At 45.0% G+C, this 21,513-nt stretch overlaps 1 protein-coding gene across 2 annotated transcripts in view; it reads right to left on the reverse strand.

Annotated features, from left to right (window-relative positions):
• NCAN (neurocan) overlaps window positions 1–21,513 on the reverse strand; it is a 373,708-nt gene that overhangs the window by 198,058 nt on the left and 154,137 nt on the right. For both annotated transcript variants that reach the window (XM_082243138.1, XM_082243139.1), the window contains exon 3: window positions 1,840–2,241. In XM_082243138.1, the coding sequence (XP_082099264.1) occupies window positions 1,840–2,241 (402 nt within the window). The remainder of the gene's footprint in view (window positions 1–1,839; window positions 2,242–21,513) is intronic.

Here is a 21,513-nt window from a genome sequence, read left to right on the forward strand (position 1 = left end):
ACGCAAACTCCTTCGTCGTTAAGTTGAAAACTGAGATGCTCATTTTTACAGCAAAATACAATTTTCCCTATTGTCAGTAAACAAATAATGATTCTGAAAAATATTTGCATAAGCAATTTGCATGCTATCAGATTGCAAAAAAAAAATATATACAGTATATATGCATGAAAAAATATTTGTTGGAAAATCTGCATTTAGAATGTTTGTGGGAAAAAAACATCATTAGTGAATTATTCAAGAAAAGCGACTCCACAGATATGCGAAAAAAATTATTATATAACATGAGAAGTCACAAGAACCTTTTAAGTTTTGTGTACATCAAGCTCTCAGATCTGATTGGTTCCCTAGGGCAATGCAGACACTTCACTTTAAAGGCATAATTCACCTTTACCAAAAATGGCCTATGCAGATAAGGGGCGTCTGTAGAAATAAACAAACTCTGCAGCTTTGACTAAAGTTGAATAATACCCTTGCTATAGGTGAAAACCATTTACCTACCTCATGAAGCCAGAATGGAAAACTCCCAGCATGTTTCTAAGAGAGGCCCAGCTGTTAGGCCCCTTCCATACAGGCAGGATTTGTTTTTAGCAGAGGATCTGTCTGCTGATCCCCTGCTGAGCTGAGTGGGATGGGTGGAGGACAGGTCTGTGTCCAGGGGCAGACTGGCAACTTTCGGCCAAGGGGGCAAGTACAAACCAGAGGCTCATGGTGCAGCGACTTGGCCCCCCTCCCACTCTCCCTCTTCCTGTCCTCCTCCTGACCCCCATTCCAAGCTGAAGCCCTGCTCCAGATACTCTCCACTTACCGGCTGAATCCGGGTTCCCGACCTGGTCAGCAGGGGGGCGGTTGGGGGGAGCTGGGACAGCTCGATTGGGGCTGGCTGGGTGAGAGTCTCCAGTGGGGCATGGAACCAGCCTCTGCTCAGACACAGTTTACACCATCCATGCTGGGGGGGGAGGGGAAAGGAGGCCTGTGCTCTGTCCTGGTCTTCATCCCACACTCAGTGTGTGTCAGCAGTGGGGACTTTTTACTTCCCTTCACCAGGAATCCTTTAGGCATGTCTGTGGCAGAAGCAGTGCAGCCTTTTTACAGGACATCAGAATGGCCCAGGGGGCAATTGCCCTCCTGCTCCCTTGCCCAGTCCTCCCCTGTCTGTGTCCGATCTGCTTATGCAGAGCGGACATGGACATGGACACAGCCGGCTCTGCTCTAAGGGCAGTCGAATGTAAACCAACCGGCTGTCTGTTTACACCTGACTGCACTCTGATGCAACGTGGCCAGATGGAGGGGAACGGATACCCTTCTGTTTGTTTTTGCCAGATGAGATCAGATTGGAGGTAGGTAGGCATAAACGGACGCAAGTTTGTTAACATCCGTCGCTCCATGGAGGAGAATGAAGGGTCTGATTGGGTCCACCTTAAAAACGGACAGGCAGATGTGATCAGGCCGCTCATGTAAACGGGCCTTACTGTTCACCTTCACCATCTCAGGAGCAAGCTCTTTCTCTAATTCGGACCTCCTCACGTGTGCTTTCTTTCCCCTGATGACAGTAGTTCTGAGCTCAGCGTTTGAGTGTGCAGCCCTGTGATGGTGAAGGTGTACTGTAACAGCTGGGCCTGGGAATTTTTCAGTCAGGAATTATGAGGAATGTAAATAGCCTACACACAAGGGCATTACTCAACATTGCAGATGCCCCTTATCTACATAGGCAGTTTTTTGGTAAAGGTGAACTAACCCTATTAGATATGAGATACTTAGAGTACCTAGCACCTGCACAACAACATCCCCTGCTATTATCTGTGTGCTGTAATCGTTTTTACAGATTAGGCTGACACCTACCAGTAACTTCCAGTGGCACAGTGTCTTGCTCATCTTCAATGCCCAAAACAATCTCACAGCGGTACATCCCTGAGTCACTGGCATGAGCATTGGACAAGACCAGTGTGGCATTGTAGCGGTTGTGGGGGTATCCAGGCAAAGATACTCTTCCCTCGTAACCACGAGCGACTTTAACCACATTTTCACGGGCCACCAAAACAGCTATTTCCTTTTCTCCTTGATCGGGCTGAAGTTTGCTCCACTTAATGCGTGGTGATTCTGTGGAGATATTGAAAGCCTGTGGGGATTGGGAAGGGCGAACTGTGAAAAGGCAAGGGAGGGCCACAGACTGGGCCAGTCCGCATTGCACAAGGCCATGTTGATGTCTGTGGATATGCAGAGGTTTTACATTCTCTTCAGCATCTAGGAATAAAGCACATATGTTATATATGTTAATATATTAATGTGTTTAGTTACACAATATTATCCATATAATGAAATTATTCTACATAGCCATGGGGTGCGGATTTACAAATGAGAGGTGAAGTGCCATTGACTACAAAAACAATTTTCCTGTGACATTCTACAGCTGCTTTTGCATTTTAAACATACAAAACACGAATCTCATTTTCTTGAATCCAAATGTAGTAAGTACAAAGCTATGAAGGTGTTATGAACAATATGATAAGCGATATGATATGAGTGCAGGACACAAATTCTAATTGATAATTGGTGGCATGATGTAGATAAACTATATTACCAAAAGTATTGGGACGCCTGCCTTTACACGCACATGAACTTTAATGGCATCCCAGTCTTAGTCCGTAGGGTTCAATATTGAGTTGGCAGCTATAACAGCTTCAACTCTTCTGCGAAGGCTGTCCACAAGGTTTAGGAGTGTGTCTATGGGAATGTTTGACCATTCCTCCAGAAGCGCATTTGTGAGGTCAGGCACTAATGTGAACGAGAAGGCCAGGCTCGTAGTCTGTACTCTAATTCATCAAAGGTGTTCTATCAGTTTGAGGTCAGGGCCTTGCTGGTCCAAATCATTTGGTGGAGGGGATTATGGTGTGGAGTCATTTTTCAGGGGTTGGGCTTGGCCCCTTAGTTCCAGTGAAGGGAACTCTTAAGGCATCAGCATACCAAGACATTTTGGACACTTTCATGCTCCCAACTTTATAGGAACAGTTTGGGGATGGCCCCTTCCTGTTCCAACATGACTGCGCCCAGTGCACAAACAAGGTTCATAAAGACATGTAACAAAATATGGTGTAGCGCTAGTAATAATAGTTCAATGAACTCAACAGTCCATATAAAATAAAATCAAATATTTGGAAAGGATAGGTCCGTCAAAAAAAGGAGGAAAGATGTGCTCCCCGAATCGCATGTCAAACTTTCACCATCCTGAGATCCAGTGTATGGAGACCACCACCAAGTAGAAAAAATGGCCCCTTACCACAATGCAATGATCCCCACCACAGAGATCATTGACCGCTTGTATAGGAAATCGGACAAACCATGTAGATGACAGCCCAGCTCACTAGGATGATCTCATCAGCTCCACTCGGTGTGAGTACATGAATAAAAAGAAGGGACAGCTCCCATGGTGAAGTACAGTCACACATTTATTAAACCACAAAATAAAGGTGGCAACTCACATTTAGAAGGAGATATTACAGCATAAAGTCATAAAGACATGGATTAGCCAGTTTGGAATGGAGGAACTTGACTGGCCTGCACAGAAGTCCTGACCTCAACTCGATAGAACACCTTTGGGATTAATTTGAGCGAAGACTGCGAGCCAGGCCTTCTCACCCAACATCAGTGCCTGATCTCACAAATGTGTTTCCAGAAGAATGAGCAAACATTCCCATAGACACACTTATGAACCTTGTATACAGCCCTCCCAGAACAGTTGAAGCTTGTATAGCTGCAAAGGATGGGCCAACTCAATATTGAACCATACAGACTTAATCTGGAATGCCATTAAAGTTTATGTGCGTGTAAAGGCAGACATCCCAACACTTTTGGTAATATAGTACATATTAACCATTGGTTGGATGATTATAGTGTAAAAAATCCTTTTTATTTATTTATTTTTGATAGAATGGGGGTGGGTGCATTTGTTTTTTTTTTTTTTTGCATGTGTCTCCATCATCGGTAAGGGTTTCTCTCCCTTGTTACATAAGTTTCAAATATTATAGCTAGAGGTAGGGGGTAATATCCCGATGACAACTGTTAATATGGGGAGATTTTCTCTAACTTCCTGTTGTGCCACCAGGAAAGGAAGTGAAAGGAAATCTCACTAGTAGAAAAGATGACAGCATATGGTGGCATATGAATACCTGACAGATCTTCTTTCCCTTCTCCACCCTAGTCTAAACAAGACAAAATCATCTCTTTTTGTGGAAGTTCACATTCAATTTACTGGTATAATCTTAAAATGATGTGTAGCAACCTCCTAGGTAGGTGCTAGAGAGGGAAAGCATAGTTTTGGATCCTTTCTGCTTACCAGAGGGATTGCAGGTAAATCTATATTCTTCTCTGCCTACCAGAGAGCAGGATCTGCTAGTGAGGTCTGCTTAATGTGCTCAGGTGCAACTCAGTTTGTCAGCAGTGTTTCCCACTGGTCCAATAGGGAGGCATAATGGACAGTGAGTGCACAGTCATTTAGTACAGCCCTGGTGATTGGCAGAGGAAAGTGCCATGGTGCATGCTGGGAAACAGTATAAATGCCAGGAGCACATGTGCTCGGGGTCTTTCAGCTGGAGAGCGGAGTCCCGGAGGGAGGGGGCGGCTGCCTTCTCCTTTGTAGAAGTTGCCATGTGGCCTCAGGTGGTCGACCTGAGGTCCTAAAGAGCTAGAGAGGAACTGAACCTGGAGGTCCTGTAAAGCCGACAGGAAGGGAGACACTGGAAGGATCTGATTCTGCATACAGTGAGTAGAGATCTGTGTCAAGGGGCCTGACCTGAGGGGGGCCATCCCTGCAGCTAGAAGAGTCAGTGGACAGTAAAGAGGTGTCAGTAAAGAGGATGCTAGAGAGTATCCTGAAGATAATGTAGTTCACCAAGTCTATTGCTGGAGAAAGAGCAAGGAGACTTAACCCTTTCCATACATGCAGTATGGTCAAAGCAGTGGGACTACTTCCACAAGCAACCTGGTGAGACCAAGTGAGAGTTGTCTTTATCAACTGTATATAGTTCAAGTTGGAGTATCCCACTATTCCCTTCTCCCATCCAAGTTCCACAATAAATACTAAAAACCCTGGACTGTTTATTGAGTAATGAGCCATTGGGAGTAAGGATAAATGTGTGAACTGTACCCTAAGTGACTGTCTGCTGGTAATTTAGAGGAGGCCCAACAAGTCATCATACAGCAAGCCCTACAGGGACAGTGCAACAGATGGAAATGATGTGGGAAAGAAAAAAAAATACAGCCTATTGCAGGGATCTTTTGACTATAAACATATATCTTCGCATATAACCCACAATATAATTAAAGTGAACTTTTGCTACATTCTCATAATTAATAGTTAGGTAAAATCTGGTTCTAAGGCACATATACGTTTTTTTTTTGTTTTATTATGAATGTCTAGGACAAAAAAAAATAACAGGAGATTTTGCACTATTTTCATGCTGTACCTACCAATCTATAGAAAGAAGGCTTTGTCTAATAAATCTGGTTTTGCCTGTATACTGTGACTTATATAGTGAGAATATAGGTGGAAGCTGAATATATTCCACCTGCACTGAAGCATTACTTTTAGTCTTGCCCAGTTGTACAGGTTTGTCTCCTGTACATAAATTGCTTACCCTGATTAGAAGCTGCTGGAGGTCAGACACAGCCTGCCTCATTTCCTGGCTGGATGACATCTAGCATCATCTAGTTCTTTCTTCCCCAGCCTTACTGCTCCTGACCCACACCTTTCACTTATTAGGGCACTGAGATATTTTCAGGAAGCCATGTACAACACACCTGACAGCTGCTCCCATGAGCCACGGTCTGCATACATTGGTAGTGGGTTCCAACCCCCCCTCGCTTGGCAGCTGCTGCTGACAGAGAAAGACTGGAGCAGCTACAGGCTATTTCCCCCCTCCCCTCCTCTCCTTCTCACACTGATATAAAAGCCAGCCTCTCTGTTATCTACCCAATGGCTGCAGCAAGATGAGGAGCATCTTGGGACAGGTAGTCCTGAAGACAAGCGGTCCCACAGATATCCTTAGGGGAGAACTCCAGCTCCCAGCAAGCCTGATGGACAGGGGGAGCTATCCAGGAGTGAGAGGAACCACAAGTTGACAGGGCAGAGGGAGAGGACCATGCTGCTTCACGGGATGGGGGAGAAGAGAGAGAGAGAGATACCAGGAGACCAGACACAGGAGAAGGGGAGTCTTCCTCCTTTCCTGTCATTGAGGATAGCATCGTGGCCAGAACAGCTTAATAGCCTGTCCCACCAGCAAGCTCCACCACCGCAGTCACATCCTTGGACCCTTGAGTTATCGTGTTGCTAGTCGGGCATCTGATATCAGCAGGCCCTCCAAGAACCTGTTTCAGGCTATCCAATTCATCTGAGACTTGGTGTCGTCAGGATTGGTGAACGGGCGGAAGCCCACCCTGTGCACACTAGAAAAGAGTCACTGCATGCAGATATCTTTATTCTATCACCTTACTTGAGAGCTTTCAGAGTAAACACTTTATATATGTTATCTCTTTTTGCTGGGCATCATTGAACAGAAATACTTTTGGGCTCTTGAAGAGCTAGCTGAGGACACCGGATATCTACACTGCAAGGACTTCCTCACTTTTTATTCCCACCACTCAAAGGATTCAGTGTAAAACATTAACACACATTAAGGGGGAACTCTTACTTATAGTTGAATGTTGTATTCTTTGCATATTGTTATTTACTAAACTGTATCCTTGCTTTCTGGGCCTGTGTCCTCGGGTTTTTAAGGGAGTACATTGACACGAATAAGGTCAGTCTTTCCCCCTTTTCATGCCTGAAGTCATAGGTTCTCCAAGAGCCTACAGGTCATTACATTTGATTCAATTGTGATTTCTAGTACTGCATACCCTTTGTGTTCATTTCCCTAATAAAAGAATTTAACATGGGAAAATACCGTCTCTGTCATCTTTGTCTCATCTGCTTCAGGGATCTTTAGTAAAATACTAATTTTTTGATCTGCTACGGCTTAGTGTCCTTTGCATTTGTGTTTGCAATAATATTTGTTTAACTAGGTGTGCCAGAGGGGCTGGGGCTGTTCTTGGGGTTGAGGTGCAGAACATAGAACTCAAAGTTACCAAGCAGCTCCTTTGGTGGTGGCGCTACACATTGTATATTGAAGCACAGAGACCCAGAGAACCAGCGATGGCATTACTAGGTCTAAAATACTGTAAGGTTTTTTATTTTTTTAAAGCTGTAATTACCATTTTGCTTAGGAGGTAAAGGGGGAACATTGGAAGACAAAGCATAAGAAGATTACAATGCCGCTTTAAGATCAAGACTTTGTATAGGAAAATAATTGAAGCACCCCTACTCTAGACTGGAAAAATCTAATTTTCAGCTCTGCTGTATACAGCTGAGCAGCAGATTATTATTTAGGTCTTTTCAGGTCTCCTCAAGCCTGGTGGTTTTTTCTCCTGCCTGCCTATGGAAGAAGCTTCCTGAAAAAGAGTAGGAGAGTTAGCCACTGGGTTAAAAATATTTATCTGACCTTGGCCAATCCTTGGGAGGTAGGTCCAGAAGGTGTGGCTGGGGAGAACATAAATGTTTGGGAAGGTCTCTCTCCTGGGGCCTCTCAACTTGGGAGGCACTCTATGTTACTGAAGAGCCTTTAGGCCTCAGCATGTGCTTACTGTTAGGCATTAGCATGTGCTTTCCTGAGGGTCTGAAGGGAACTGCACTTAAAAATGTGTTGAAGGACATTACCTTAGGACGCTGGGCTGGAGAAGGACTCTTTTCACTAAAAGGGAAGCTGGTTGGGGAGCTGTGTCTGGACATTGTGAGTAGGACATTTTGTCCAAAGATCCAGGTGTGGCTGTGCTTTGAGGGTTAGAAGCCAGAAGTTGTGACAAGGACTGTAGCTGCTGCTACAGAGTCTCAGACAAGCTGGCTGTCCCGTCTACCTCCAGCAATTCTTAAGGCTGCTACTGAAGGACTTTGCCTGAGAATCTGTCCTTTAATGCCTGCGTATGTTTTCGAAGATCAAACACTCTCAACCTTCTACCCACCTGTGTTCAAGAACTACAATATATTTTCAAAAAGACAAAACCAAGACTGAACCTGTGTTTGTTGGTGTGCTCTGGAACTGGTACCTGGGCCATGTACCCTCTGAACAGGTAAGGGAGACCTGGTTTATTTCCAGGGACACCTCCAGGGGTTATCTCTAAATGGTTACAATGTTTTAAAAAAGATTTTGGGTGTAGCCAGTGGTGGGATTCAGCCGGTTCTCACCGGTTCTATGGAACCTGTTACTAACATTTACCAAGTTCGCAGAACCGGTGAAAGACGACGATCAAGGCAGCTATCTGAAATTCCCTCAGCTGGCTCTTCCTTTCTCCTGCTTATTGCAGCGTCGCTCAGCAAAGTCTACCGCCCCCACCCCCGAGTCAGCTCCCGCGCAAATGAAATCTAAACACAGTTCAGAAGCCCTATGAGAGCCGGAGGAAACAGCACACAGCAGGCTTGTCTGCATGGCCAGCCCCCCTCCTCCCCCCTGTCATGTACAGGTCGCCCTCGGTCGGAGTCTGAGATATGCTGAGTGATCAGCCATCCGTGTTGCTGCTGGAGGGAGCCCATGTGACCAAGGATGAGTGAGCTGCAGCTTAGTCATGGTGAGTGAGACAAGCAGACGACCCCATATTCCCCACACACCATCCCACCCCCCACCCCACTCTATCTCCCCTGGCAACAGGGTCTCCTCCTTTGGGGACAGGGACCCCTTCTCCCCTGGCAACAGGGACCCTTTTTCTGGGGACAGGGACCCCTTCTCCCCTGGCAACAAGGACTCCTTTTCTGGGGACAGGGACCCTTTTTCTGTGGACAGGGACCCCTTTTCCCCTGGCAACAGGGACCCTTTTTCTGGGGACAGGGACCCCTTCTCCCCTGGCAACAAGGACTCCTTTTCTGTGGACAGACCCTTTTTCTGTGGACAGGGACCCCTTCTCCCCTGGGGACAGGGACCCCTTCTCCTCTGGGAACAGGTACTCCTTTTCTGGGGACAGGGACCCCTTCTCCCCTGGCAACAGGGACCCCTTCTCCCCTGGCAACAAGGACCCCTTCTCCCCTGGCAACAGGGACCCCTTCTCCCCTGGCAACAGGGACTCCTTTTCTGGGGACAGGGACCCCTTTTCTGTGGACAGGGACTCCTTCTCCCCTGGCAACAGGGACTCCTTTTCTGGGGACAGGGACCCCTTTTCTGTGGACAGGGACCCCTTCTCCCCTGGCAACAGGGACCCCTTCTCCCCTGGCAACAGGGACTCCTTTTCTGGGGACAGGGACCCCTTTTCCCCTGGGAACAGGGACCCCTTCTCCCCTGGCAACAGGGACCCTTCTCCCCTGGCAACAGGGACCCTTCTCCCCTGGCAACAGGGACTCCTTTTCTGGGGACAAGGACCCATTTTCCCCTGTGGACAGGGACCCCATTTTCCCCTGTGGACAGGGACCCCTTTTCCCCTGTGGACAGGGACCCCTTTTCCCCTGTGGACAGGGACCCCTTCTCCCCTGGCAACAGGAACTCCTTTTCTGGGGACAGGGACCCCTTTTTTGGGGACAGGGACCCCTTTTCCCCTGGGAACAGGGACCCCTTCTCCCCTGGGAATGGGGACCCTTCTCCCCTGGGAACGGGGACCCTTCTCCCCTGGCAACAGGGACTCCTTTTCTGGGGACAAGGACCCATTTTCCCCTGTGGACAGGGACCCCTTTTCCCCTGTGGACAGGGACCCCTTTTCCCCTGGCAACAGGGACCCCTTCTCCCCTGGCAACAGGAACTCCTTTTCTGGGGACAAGGACCCCTTTTCCCCTGTGGACAGGGACCCCTTTTCCCCTGTGGACAGGGACCCCTTTTCCCCTGTGGACAGGGACCCCTTCTCCCCTGGCAACAGGAACTCCTTTTCTGGGGACAGGGACCCCTTTTCTGGGGACAGGGACCCCTTTTCCCCTGGGAACAGGGACCCCTTCTCCCCTGGGAACGGGGACCCTTCTCCCCTGGCAACAGGGACCCTTCTCCCCTGGCAACAGGGACTCCTTTTCTGGGGACAAGGACCGATTTTCCCCTGTGGACAGGGACCCCTTTTCCCCTGTGGACAGGGACCCCTTTTCCCCTGGCAACAGGGACCCCTTTTCCCCTGTGGACAGGGACCCCTTCTCCCCTGGCAACAGGGACCCCTTCTCCCCTGGCAACAGGGACCCCTTTTCTGGGGACAGGGACCCCTTTTCCCCTGGGAACAGGGACCCCTTCTCCCCTGGGAACAGGGACCCATTCTCCCCTGGGAACGGGGACCCCTTCTCCCCTGGGGACAGGGACCCTTCTCCCTTGGGAACAGGGACTCCTTTTCTGGGGACAGGGACCCCTTCTCCCCTGGCGACAGGGACCCCTTCTCCCCTGGCGACAGGGACCCCTTCTCTCCTGGCGACAGGGACCCCTTCTCTCCTGGCAACAGGGACCCCTTCTCTCCTGGCGACAGGGACCCCTTCTCTCCTGGCGACAGGGACCCCTTCTCTCCTGGCGACAGGGACCCCTTCTCTCTTGGGCACAGGGACCCCTTCTCCCCTGGGGACAGGGGCCCCTCCCCCCCTGGGGACAGGGACCCCTTTTCCTCTGTGGACAGGGACCCCTTCTCCCCTGGGAACAGGGACTCCTTTTCTGGGGACAGGGACCCCTTCTCCCCTGGGAACAGGGACTCCTTTTCTGGGGACAGGGACCCTTCTCCCTTGGGAACAGGGACTCCTTTTCTGGGAACAGGGACTCCTTTTCTGGGAACAGGGACCCCTTTTCCCCTGGGGACAGGAACCCCTTCTCCCCTGGCAAAATGGACTCCTTTTCTGGGTACAAGGACCCCTTCTCCCCTGGGAACAGGGACTCCTTTTCTGGGAACAGGGACCCCTTCTCCCCTGGGGACAGGGACTCCTTTTCTGGGAACAGGGACTCCTTTTCACGGGGACAGGGACCCCTTCTCCCCTGGGGACAGGGACTCCTTTTCTGGGGACAGGGACCCCTTCTCCCCCTGGGGACAGGGACTCCTTTTCTGGGGACAGGGACCCCTTCTCCCCTGGGGACAGGGACTTCTTCTCACCTTAAGGCTTCTTCGTGGCTATCTCCCACCAGGAACTCTTTCCCTACAGGGAGTCCCAGGGGCCCTACTGCTGCCCGACGGGGATGATGAGACCCCTGAGGTGGTGAAACTCACACAAATTATTTTTTTTCATCGTTTTAAGCCAATTTGTATTCTGCTACATATTTTTGGTAAAAAGAATAATTGCAATAAGTGTATATTGATTGGTTTGTCAAAAGTTATCGCGTATACAAACTACTGGAAAGATTTATGCAATTTTTGATTATTTATTACTAGTAATGACGGCTATCTGTGATTTTAAGTGAGACTGTGACATTGCGGCGGACAGATCGGACCCCTAACTGACATTAGATAAAAAAAATGACACCATGCTTGAAAGTCGGAACTGGTTACTAAAATTTTTGAATCCCACCACTGGGTGTAGCCCCAATGGGACACCCATATGATGGTGCAAAAAGTTCACAATTTTCTTCCAATCACTGGACAGGTCCATAATACGTGTAAAAACATGCACAGGGCCTGTTGACAATTAACAGCCATGGCATAGACATAACAGGCTTGGTGTGGTTTATATTTCGTTAAAGGCACTGGCGTTCCGTAGGCTTTATGAAGCATATATTGTTGAGTAAGCTTATCCAAGGCCTTAAGGGATATCAGTCAATGAGCTCAAAAGGGACTCATCATCCAGTGGGCAAATAATAAGCTTTCAGGTTGCCTTTCTGGTAAACACCATCAGTCTGGAATGCAGAACAAGGAGCATTTGAGGGATGAGATTAGTTTTAGAGGGTGGTGTCCACAATAGAACCCCATAAAAGGTTATCCATATTATTGCAAAATTGAGTTAGGGCAGCATGCCAAAACTACAAGTCGCAAAAGAACATATTATTAGGGAGTTGGAATTCTGTTTTTAGCTGTCCAATTTCTGCAAGAATTTTGCAAGATATGGCCCATAGGGGAGATCCTTAGGCAATATCAACACTCTAGATGTGATACTGAAAGAAACTCTAGTAGGTTATGATTATGTCAGAGGGGGTTCTGGTTGTGGACAGTAGGGATATGTAGTTTTGGTAATACAGAGTCCCACATTTTAACGACTGCAGAAGGAGTTTATTAATCAGAGGTCTATGGGAAGTGCCACCAAGACTTCTAGGGATAAGGGGTCTGGGAACAAATCTGGCAAGTTCAGTTGCCCTTCTGTAGGGATTGTGGGATAGCTGCGAAACTATGTATTTTAAATTAAAGTTAGGATTTAAAGTTAGGATTGACAAAATGTATGCCTGTTCTTATCTCACATGAGTAGTTATATGATTTCAAAGTAAGTACACTGGAGAGTGCTAAAGACCTATAGAATTTGAGGCAGCAGAATAATTTTCATTAGAACCATGACCGCCAGGGGTTATTTTGTCTATAGCTTTTAGATTTACCAAGGGCTCCATTTTTTGGGGGTAGACAGTCTGTTACGTTCTGACCCCACTATCTCCAAGTTGTGACTTAAATAAGCAAAAATTTTAAAGGTAGAATTTTTATACGTAGACCAGTTAATTACCAATGTGGAGAACTCCTCATAGTGATCAGCTACAAAGCTTTCTTAGTTTTTAGTTCACTTCCTTCTTATTTGTAGGCAACCCCCACAAAGCTTGCATGCACTATAAAATTTGAGCACCAGATTTGGTTAGTTTAATCACAATGTTCTGTAAGCTCTATACTTGTGAAAGCAAACTAGATCACATCAGTGCCTATACAAATGTAGATTGGAAAATAGAACTCAACAGTTTACACTGTACAATGTAATGTTTAAATATGAGGAATCAACTAATAGCGCCAGCACAGTGAGAGCCACACTTTTTGCCTCTTCTGGGTCATAGCCCAAATGGACTCTTCTGGTATTCTCTGACACCTTTATTCCCAGTGATTGCAACCTCTACATTCTAGCAGACACAGGTCCAAGAGGTCTGTGCAAAGCTAACAATGTCAGGTCTGGAGCATGCCACATGACACTAACTAATGCAGGCTGCTTCTGATCACAGCTGAGATTAGAACCAATTTAAGTCCTGTCAAAGAAGGTAGCCATCCTGCAAGGATTTATCATCTCGCCTGCCAGCGATAAGAATAATCAGGACCAGCTGTGCCCTAAAGCTCACGGAGGGGAGAGAAGTAGAGAGCAGGCATATATATTTCTGTACTGAGCAAGGCTTTGTGTGCGAATGTCACCATTTTAGGCCTGACTATTGTTCCAGGCTATGAATATACTCGGAGACGGAGCACAGTATCAGAGGCTTCCCCAGAGGCCTATTCTCACCATCAGGAAATGTAGAGAATTGCTTACATTACATTTCTTTGTTTAACTCTCTCATTCTCTCTCCATTGCATGTTTTCACCTGCTATCCTCCTTGCTCTCTGTGGATCATTTGCTCATGTCATGTTCTTCTGTTTTCACCTTATCGCCTCATGTTCCTATATCTGCTGTGTGTCTTACACATTTCTGGCTCTCCGCAAGTGCTGATATTTATCAGGTCATGTTTAAAATAGGCTGTAATGCTGGGGAATAAAAAGATCGAGGGCTGACTGTCCACAAAGCAACAAAGTAACACATTATAGTATTTATAGAATCTGCTGCCTTGCACATTGTTCGCTAATGATGCCAAGCAATTATTATGTAATATTCATACAGCAGCTCGGTAATCTAAAACTTTTAAGAGGTGAGTCTAAATATAACTTTAACATTGTTCTGGGACACTAAACGTCAATGTGCATTTGTGCTGGGGACACCAATATTGGGCCTGAACTGAAAAGCTCAAATAGCATTCATTTTAAATTAGGTTACTGATAAGGAAATCAACCTCTTTAGCGCCGGTTCACATTGCAGCGACCCTACTTCGCACAGCGACCTCGGAGGTCGCGGTGCGAGCAGCGCGCCGCGACCTCGGAGCGGCCGCCACGGACTTCATAACATAGAAGTCTATGGCGGTCGCCTCCGGGTCGCCCCAAAGAAGCTCCGGACCCTTTTTCTAGGTCGGAGCGACTTGTTTCGCTCCTATTAGAAGGGGTCCGCAGCTTCCCTATGGAAGGCGACCTACGGCGACCTGTGAGGCGACCAGGTCGCCTCACAGGTCGCCTTAGTGTGAACGGGGGCTTAGAGTATGTTGAATGTATTAACAAAAATACCTGGAGGCAAAGGTGGAATACCACTTTAAATCTGAACTTCAGGCAGATAAAAGACATATGTTAATGCAGCTCTGTATTCAGTAATATATAATTACATTTATGTTGCTAAAATGCAAACAGTGTAAGTTCATAAAGCCCCTTATGGGCCATGTACAGCAAAGTTTGGAAAAGAAGAGGGAATGGCAGCACAAGGAGCCAGTCAGGATTTCGGCAGTGCCTGGCCGAGCAGCAGCTCTGTGCCTGAATAGATACAAGAAGCTGCAGCTCGGCTCGGGTGCCCCCATTATTCGGGATATCAAATGCAATTTCCTCAGACTTCGCACATTGTTCCCCAATATGATAGTTGCTTGGTCTGACGTTGTTGTCTGAACGTCATGGCGCTATGTCCGTTTTGTTGAGAAACTCAAACAATCGCGCATTAAACTTAATAAGGAGGTTGGTAGGTTTGTGTCGCGAAACGGAGGTTTGTGATCAGACATCGCGAACTGGAGGTAGATACCTGGAGGTATTTGCACAGTGATGGGGTTCATTTAAATGCCATCGGCACAAATATGTGGTTCTTGTGGTGTCCTCAAGTCTGAGTTTCTGAGGCTGAGAGCCCTTAAGTGGTCCTGCAGACACAATTTGTTGTGTTGGTTCAGTACTGCCTCCAAGGAATGGCAACCTAGTAGTCATTACTCTTATTGTTATATATTTTTATTGTAAGGAGTTTTGTTGTGTTGTTTTTGGTTAATAAAAGGCCGATACGGCCAAATTTTACTACAAAGGTGTGTTGGTTGTATTATTTTAGGTATAAGTGGGAAGTGAGGTTATTATTATTGGCCATTGCGGTACGGTAGCACAGTGGGGCAATACCTCTGGTATGCCTTAGTCAAGCAAGTATGTTTGCAAGTATATTGCTACAGGACAAAAGCAAATAGCAATGCACAAATATATATAAACACGTAGAAGAAACTTTTTTTTTTATGATGGACTGAAGGGAGGATTATTGTACATACAGTATGTATAGCATGTTCACAGCCCCAGTTGTTCCTTCTTTGGGGGGCAGACCAAATTCTGGGATCAAGTAAAAGTTTAAGGGAAAATATTGGCTATAAGAACTGATAGGTCTAGTTTTAGTTGTATCTTTTTTTTATTATTTCTGCTGCTGTGGACTACTGCATAAATCTATAAATACATAAAAATGTGCCTTTTATACGTGGTCTACATGACTGGAGTTGTGGAAACAGAGCTCTGTTTTTGTTGTAAAAGGTCCCAAGATGTTGAGAGACCTCCAACAAACCCATCGTAGTTTTAATGACAAGGGAGGCATGAATAAGAGCAATGGAGCCTTACAAAAGGGCTACAGTAAACACCCGTTATATCGCGATTCAGTTTTCGTGGTCCTGGTATTTTGTGTTTTTTTTTGTAAGACCTATTACTATTGTTTTATTAACCACTTTAACCCCGCCCACCGTACATTTACTGCGGCACTCTGCCGCTGCTGAGCAAAGTGACGTAGTCTCCAGGAGACTCAGGAGACCCGCTCGTTCCCTGGGGAGCCAGCGCGTGTGACTGGCGGCTCCGATGGCCGCTGGCCACTCGCGATCTCCCGCAGCAGAGGGAGAAAGACAGACGGCTGATGTCTCCCTGAAGTGATCCCAGAGGCTATATATAATCGCATATCGCTGTGGTTACTTCACTTGCCACGCCCCCTGACAGTTGGAATCACGCCCCTAGGGACACACTTAACCCCTTGATCACCAGCAAAGTAAACCCCTCCCTGCCAGTGTCATTTTTACAGTAACAATGCATATTTATAGCACTGATTACTCTAGTAATGTCACTGGTACCCCCAAAAGTGTCTAAAATGTCAGTTAGGGGTCTGATCTGTCCGCCGCAATGCTGCAGTCCCGCAAAAGAAATCGCAGATCGCCGCCATTACTAGTAAAAAAAACAAAACAATAAAAATTACATTAATCTTTCCCGCAGTTAGTAAACGCAATAACTTTTGCGCACGACAATCAAAATACGCCTATTGCGATTTTTTTAACAAAAATATGTAGCAGAAAACAAATTGGCCTAAAATGTTAAAAAATTTAGATTTTTACATTTTTTTGGGGGGAATTTCAAATGCGAAAAATATTGTTATTTTTTCAAAATTGTCACTCGCACAGGTGATCAAATACCACCAAAAAAAAGCTCTGTTTGTGGGGAAAAAGCGACGTCAATTTCATTTGCACAACCGCGCAATTGTCTGTTAAATTCATGCAGTCTCGAATCGCAAAATAGGCCCTGGTCTTTGAGCAGCCAAATCCTCCGGGGCTTAAGGGGTTAACAAGACCTTTGCGTCTTTCCCCCATTATCAAACAGAACAGAGGGAAATTAAAACTAAAGTAAGTATAAACAGCATGGGCAAAATACAGGTTCCCTTTACAGACCCATTTTAGGGGTGATGTATTCATGTACAGAAGGGTATAAGGATGCTTTTTTTGTACAGCATAGTTTGATTTTTTTTTTTTTTTACTTTAGGTGAGCTGCCAAGTTTTCATTCATTTGTACAGATTGCTTCGCATTAAAAACTACAAGTGCCGGACGCCAGGCTTCAAAAACAAATGTCATGTTATGCGAGCCAAAACTGGAAAGTGGGCTAAACAACACCAATTTACCTCCTTATTTTGCTGCTGTTTGATATAGCACATACGTTAAAAATACAACTGTTCCCAGTAAATTATTTTCCACTGATAGTTTTAGTTTGGGCCCCTGATGAGGCTGTTTCCATAACTGAGCAGCTGATGATCAGTTTCTCTATGGCTGGTAATTACAATCTGTGCATGTGATCTGCTCTTGTCATTACAGCCAAAAATGGACTTCTGTCAGATATATTAACACTAGGATTTCTGCATTAAACATTGCTTAGGCACTGTTATTTCTAGTTGGCTGATCCTTAACGTAAAGCCAAGCAAAATAAGAAAGTAGGAATAGGTAAGAATATGATGGAGGCAAAAGTAGAATTATGAAAACCACAACATAAAGTGTGTGGTTACTTGGTAAATGAATAATTCTCCCCAAAACCAATGTAATAATTTGAATATATTTGTGAACCCAGTCACAAAAAATTTCACAAAAGTATCACGGTACTGTAATTACAAAAGTCATTTTAAATCATTTTCAATTTGCAGCTTTCATTACCCACTTGACCTTCAGAAGATTTATCCCCCTTCATGACCAGGCCATTTTTTGGCGATACGCAAATGCGTTACTTTAACTGACATTTGCGCAGTCATGCATCGCTGTACCCAAACACAATTTAAGCAATTGTTTCCCACAAATAGAGCTTTGTTTTTGTGTTCTTTGATCACCACTGAGTTTTTTTATTTTTTGCGCTATAAACAAAAGAAGACCGACAATTTTGAAAAAAAAAAAAACACAATATTTTTTACTTTTTGCTATAAAAACATAAAAAAAACCCCATCTAATTTCTTCATAATCTTAGGCCAATATGTATTCTGCTACATGTCTTTGGTAAAAAAGAATGCCAATAAGCATATTTTCATTAGTTTACATGAACGCAATAGCATCTACAAACTATCTACACACTATGAGATATATTTATGGATTTTTTATTAATTTATTTTTTATACTAGTAATGTGACGAACAGCAACTTATAGCAGGACTGCGATATTAAGGCAGACAATCGGACACTAACTGACACTTTTGATACTTTGCAGGAACCAGTGACACTAATAGAGTGATCAGTGCTAAAAATATGCACTGTCACTGTACTAATGACACTGGCTGGGAAGGGGTTAAACATCTAGGGCGATCAAAGGGTTAACTGTGTGCCTAGCCAGTGTTTTTGTGTACTGTATGTGCTGCTTTTCCTAGGGGAAGAGATAGATTCTAGTCTGTGCTTTACAGGAACACATAATCCATCTCTTCTATAAAACAGAATGAGAGGTACTCTATATCCTACTATTGCCACATCCCTGTAAATACAATAGAGAAGGAAGAGGAGGGGAATGAGAGAGTCCTACAAATCAATGGGGTCTCTCAACCTCTCAAAAAAATTGGGACTTTAGAGGCTAGTAGTAGGTGCTGATCTTGGTGGAAATAAATACAACAATCATCTAAAAAAATATATAATTTATTTCACATATGCGTACAAAATATAACAATAAACTTGTATTGATAAAACATGATAAATTCATGCACTTAAGTTATAAGACAGTGTTAATTAACCACTAGAGCCCCGATGCCTCTAATGACTAAGGCAGCTCATATAAGATATATGGCAAATCATGATAAATCATGATAAGAAATCATACAAATGTGGGGTTCACTTGTGGTGAATGTGGAATCGCGACGCGTTTCGCTTGATCGCTTCCTCAGGCGATTCCTGAAAACTTGTCTACAAAGGAGGCATTATTTGGTTGCTTCACCCCTTGATCAGAATGGAGTGTCCAGTTAATGTGCAAACATATCACAAATAGCTTCAATGGTTAGTCCCTTATTAGCCGCCAGGCATAAATTGGTAGTCACATATGTGGTAGTGGGGAACATCCGTTTGTTGCAAAAGAGTCAGTCTATCCAGTGCATTCCTCACTTTGAGGCAAATGCTAAAGAGGAATTGTATTGCACGAACGAAAGGGGTCTGGTCCTATGTGATACCGCCAAAGGCCTCTCCTCGCGGAGCTCATGTTGTCTCTCTGAGAGACCCCATTGATTCATTCCCCTCCTCTTCCTTCTCTATAACCCATCTCTTCCCCACCCTGTCAGAGTGGAAATCTGCCTTGTTTACATAGGCAGATCCCCTGTTCTGTGTTGTTTACTGATGATTAGAAGGGTGGCAGAGGACAGCGAGTGCTCGGCACCCGCAGATCGGCTTCTGCTGTGAATAATCACAGCAGAAGCAGCCTGCCGGTGGTGTGCACATGTCCTCTGCAGGCGGAAGTGCAGGATTACGTATATATACATCAGTGGTTCTTAACACCAGGCCTCGAGACCCAATAACAGGCCAGGTTTGCAAGATAACTGAAACACATCACAGGTGATATCATTTGCTGCTCAGTGATTGCAGTATTCTAGTCTGCATCTCCCCAAGGTGATACTTAAAATCTGGCCTGTTAGTGGGGACCGGAGTTGGGAACCACTGATATACATGATATACATGTTAGTGAGGACCGGAGTTGGGAACCACTGATATACATGATCCTGTGTGGAGCTTCTGCCCTGTAGCAGTAAAACTAATAATACCTGGTTATCCTGCAAAGAAGAGCTTTGTTCAGACACTTCCTGTTATAGAGTCATAATGCCCTGTCTCTGTCTCCCAATTGTGCCCCTGCATTGTTATCCTGTTACGTGGGATTTTGAGGGAGACCAAACCATATGAAGGCATGGTATGCTGTTGTCACCATTAGGAAGCCATGCAGCCCTCACTGTAGTACATGCAAGTAGAAAGAAAGTGGCTGAAAAGAGGCTGCAGAAATATTAGCAGCACCAAGATTTATTAAGGATGAAAAAAAGGGGTGAATATAGTATTCTATTTAAAAAACAAGGCAATAGTATTTAATACATTCTGCTTTAGAAAATAAAATGCCATTTACTGTAGTTAAGGTGTCATTACTAGTCATCTAAGATGACTTAAAACATAAAATCAGATCTTTATGCTGGTATCTGTCAGCAATAATTCTGCCGTCGTTGTCTTGTTTTATTACAATATTGGCATGGTGTGCCATAGCAAAAGAGCTTTACGGGTAACAGGGCGAAGGGCAATTGAGCAATTTAGTGCAACAATCCATAGTAAGCATTCTCAGGTATTCTCTCATGAATCTGACAGCAACATCTCCTTAAAGGCAAAGCACATAAAAGTTTTTCATGCTAGTGTTTTTCGAACTTAAATTTACAGAGTGAAAATTTTCAACTGAACTGAAAAATTGCAGGGAAATCAATAACTCCGACCTGTCTTATAAGCTTTATCTGAGAAAATCCTTTGTCTGTTAGGATCATAGGCATGAAACCCAGTTGTGTGAAATTAGCCTTCAGCTGTTAACATTGCTCTGTACACTGTAATATTATTTCATCATAAAGCTTTGAAATGGTCTTACAACAGGATTCTTCACATTTAAAGTGGAATTTTACTCTCCCAAATCAACATTGATTATTTTTAATCCTTATGCTGCTAGCATTAGTAAATAGATAGAAAAGTATATCATATTTACTTGTTTTAAACTTTTTTTTCTACATTTCTTTAACTACTTCCTGGTTTCTTGCCTAGGCAAATTATGTCATACATCCCAGTAGTCTTCAGGAGGGGAGGAAGGATGGAGAGGTTTTCTCAGCTAAGCAAAATCTCCTGCCTTCATGTCTGAGCTAAGGGCAGATGGATTCCAGTAAGTAAGTGCTAAATGAATCATTTGCCTTTACTCAAGATGGCCATGGCTAGAAATGCTAGTTTTTTTTTTTTCAAAGTGATTTCTCAACAAAATAAAGCATGGAGACATGAATGGATGGGGGAGTGTGCTTTGACTATTAAAACTGAATTCAATTTGGTTTGTCGTGCTCAGATGCAGTGAAGATCCACTTTAAACATAAATTCTTTACTACTGTGTTAGCACATTTAGCTCTAAAAGCCATTGCTGCCTTAAGGCAGTGGTTCCATAACAGCACTGGGGCATTCTGAAGGTGTTAAGCCTTGTCCAAAGTGTACAAATGTGGTAGTGCAATTGAAACCAGGATTCACTGGACAAAAACATTTTCCTGCAATCATTAGTAATTCATTGCTTATGTGCCTCTTGCAAAAGCTTTCAGCTACTGAAGACCATTTCCCCAGGAAAGAAAAAAAAAATCCTTCCTTTCAGTGGGATTGCCCCTGCACCGCAAGGGCAGAATGCTTGTTTAAGTCTACAAGGCCGCAAAAAAGCAGTTCAACTTACCCAATCTTCTGCTCCCTGGCAGTCAGGACCCTCCTCTCGTCCCTTATCCTCCAGCAGTCTTTTTGTCCAATGCAAGGCTATAGGCTCTGCATTGTACTTGATGACATCAGAGGATCTGTAACTGCCGGAGCATAGGGGAGAAGAGACTCTAGTCACATGATCTAATTGAGTAAGGACTTCCCCTCATTGTGCTCACTTTGCATGGGGGGGAAAGATCTGTACTGAGGGAGGGAATCTGTACCACTTGGAGAAGGGTGAGATCTGTACTGGGGGAGGTAAGTTGTACTAGTAGGAGGAGGGGGGAGAGGGAATCTGTATTAGGGA

This window comes from Pelophylax lessonae (genome assembly GCF_965119305.1).
Source record: "Pelophylax lessonae genome assembly, chromosome: 1".
NCBI classification, from domain to species: Eukaryota; Metazoa; Chordata; class Amphibia; order Anura; family Ranidae; genus Pelophylax; species Pelophylax lessonae.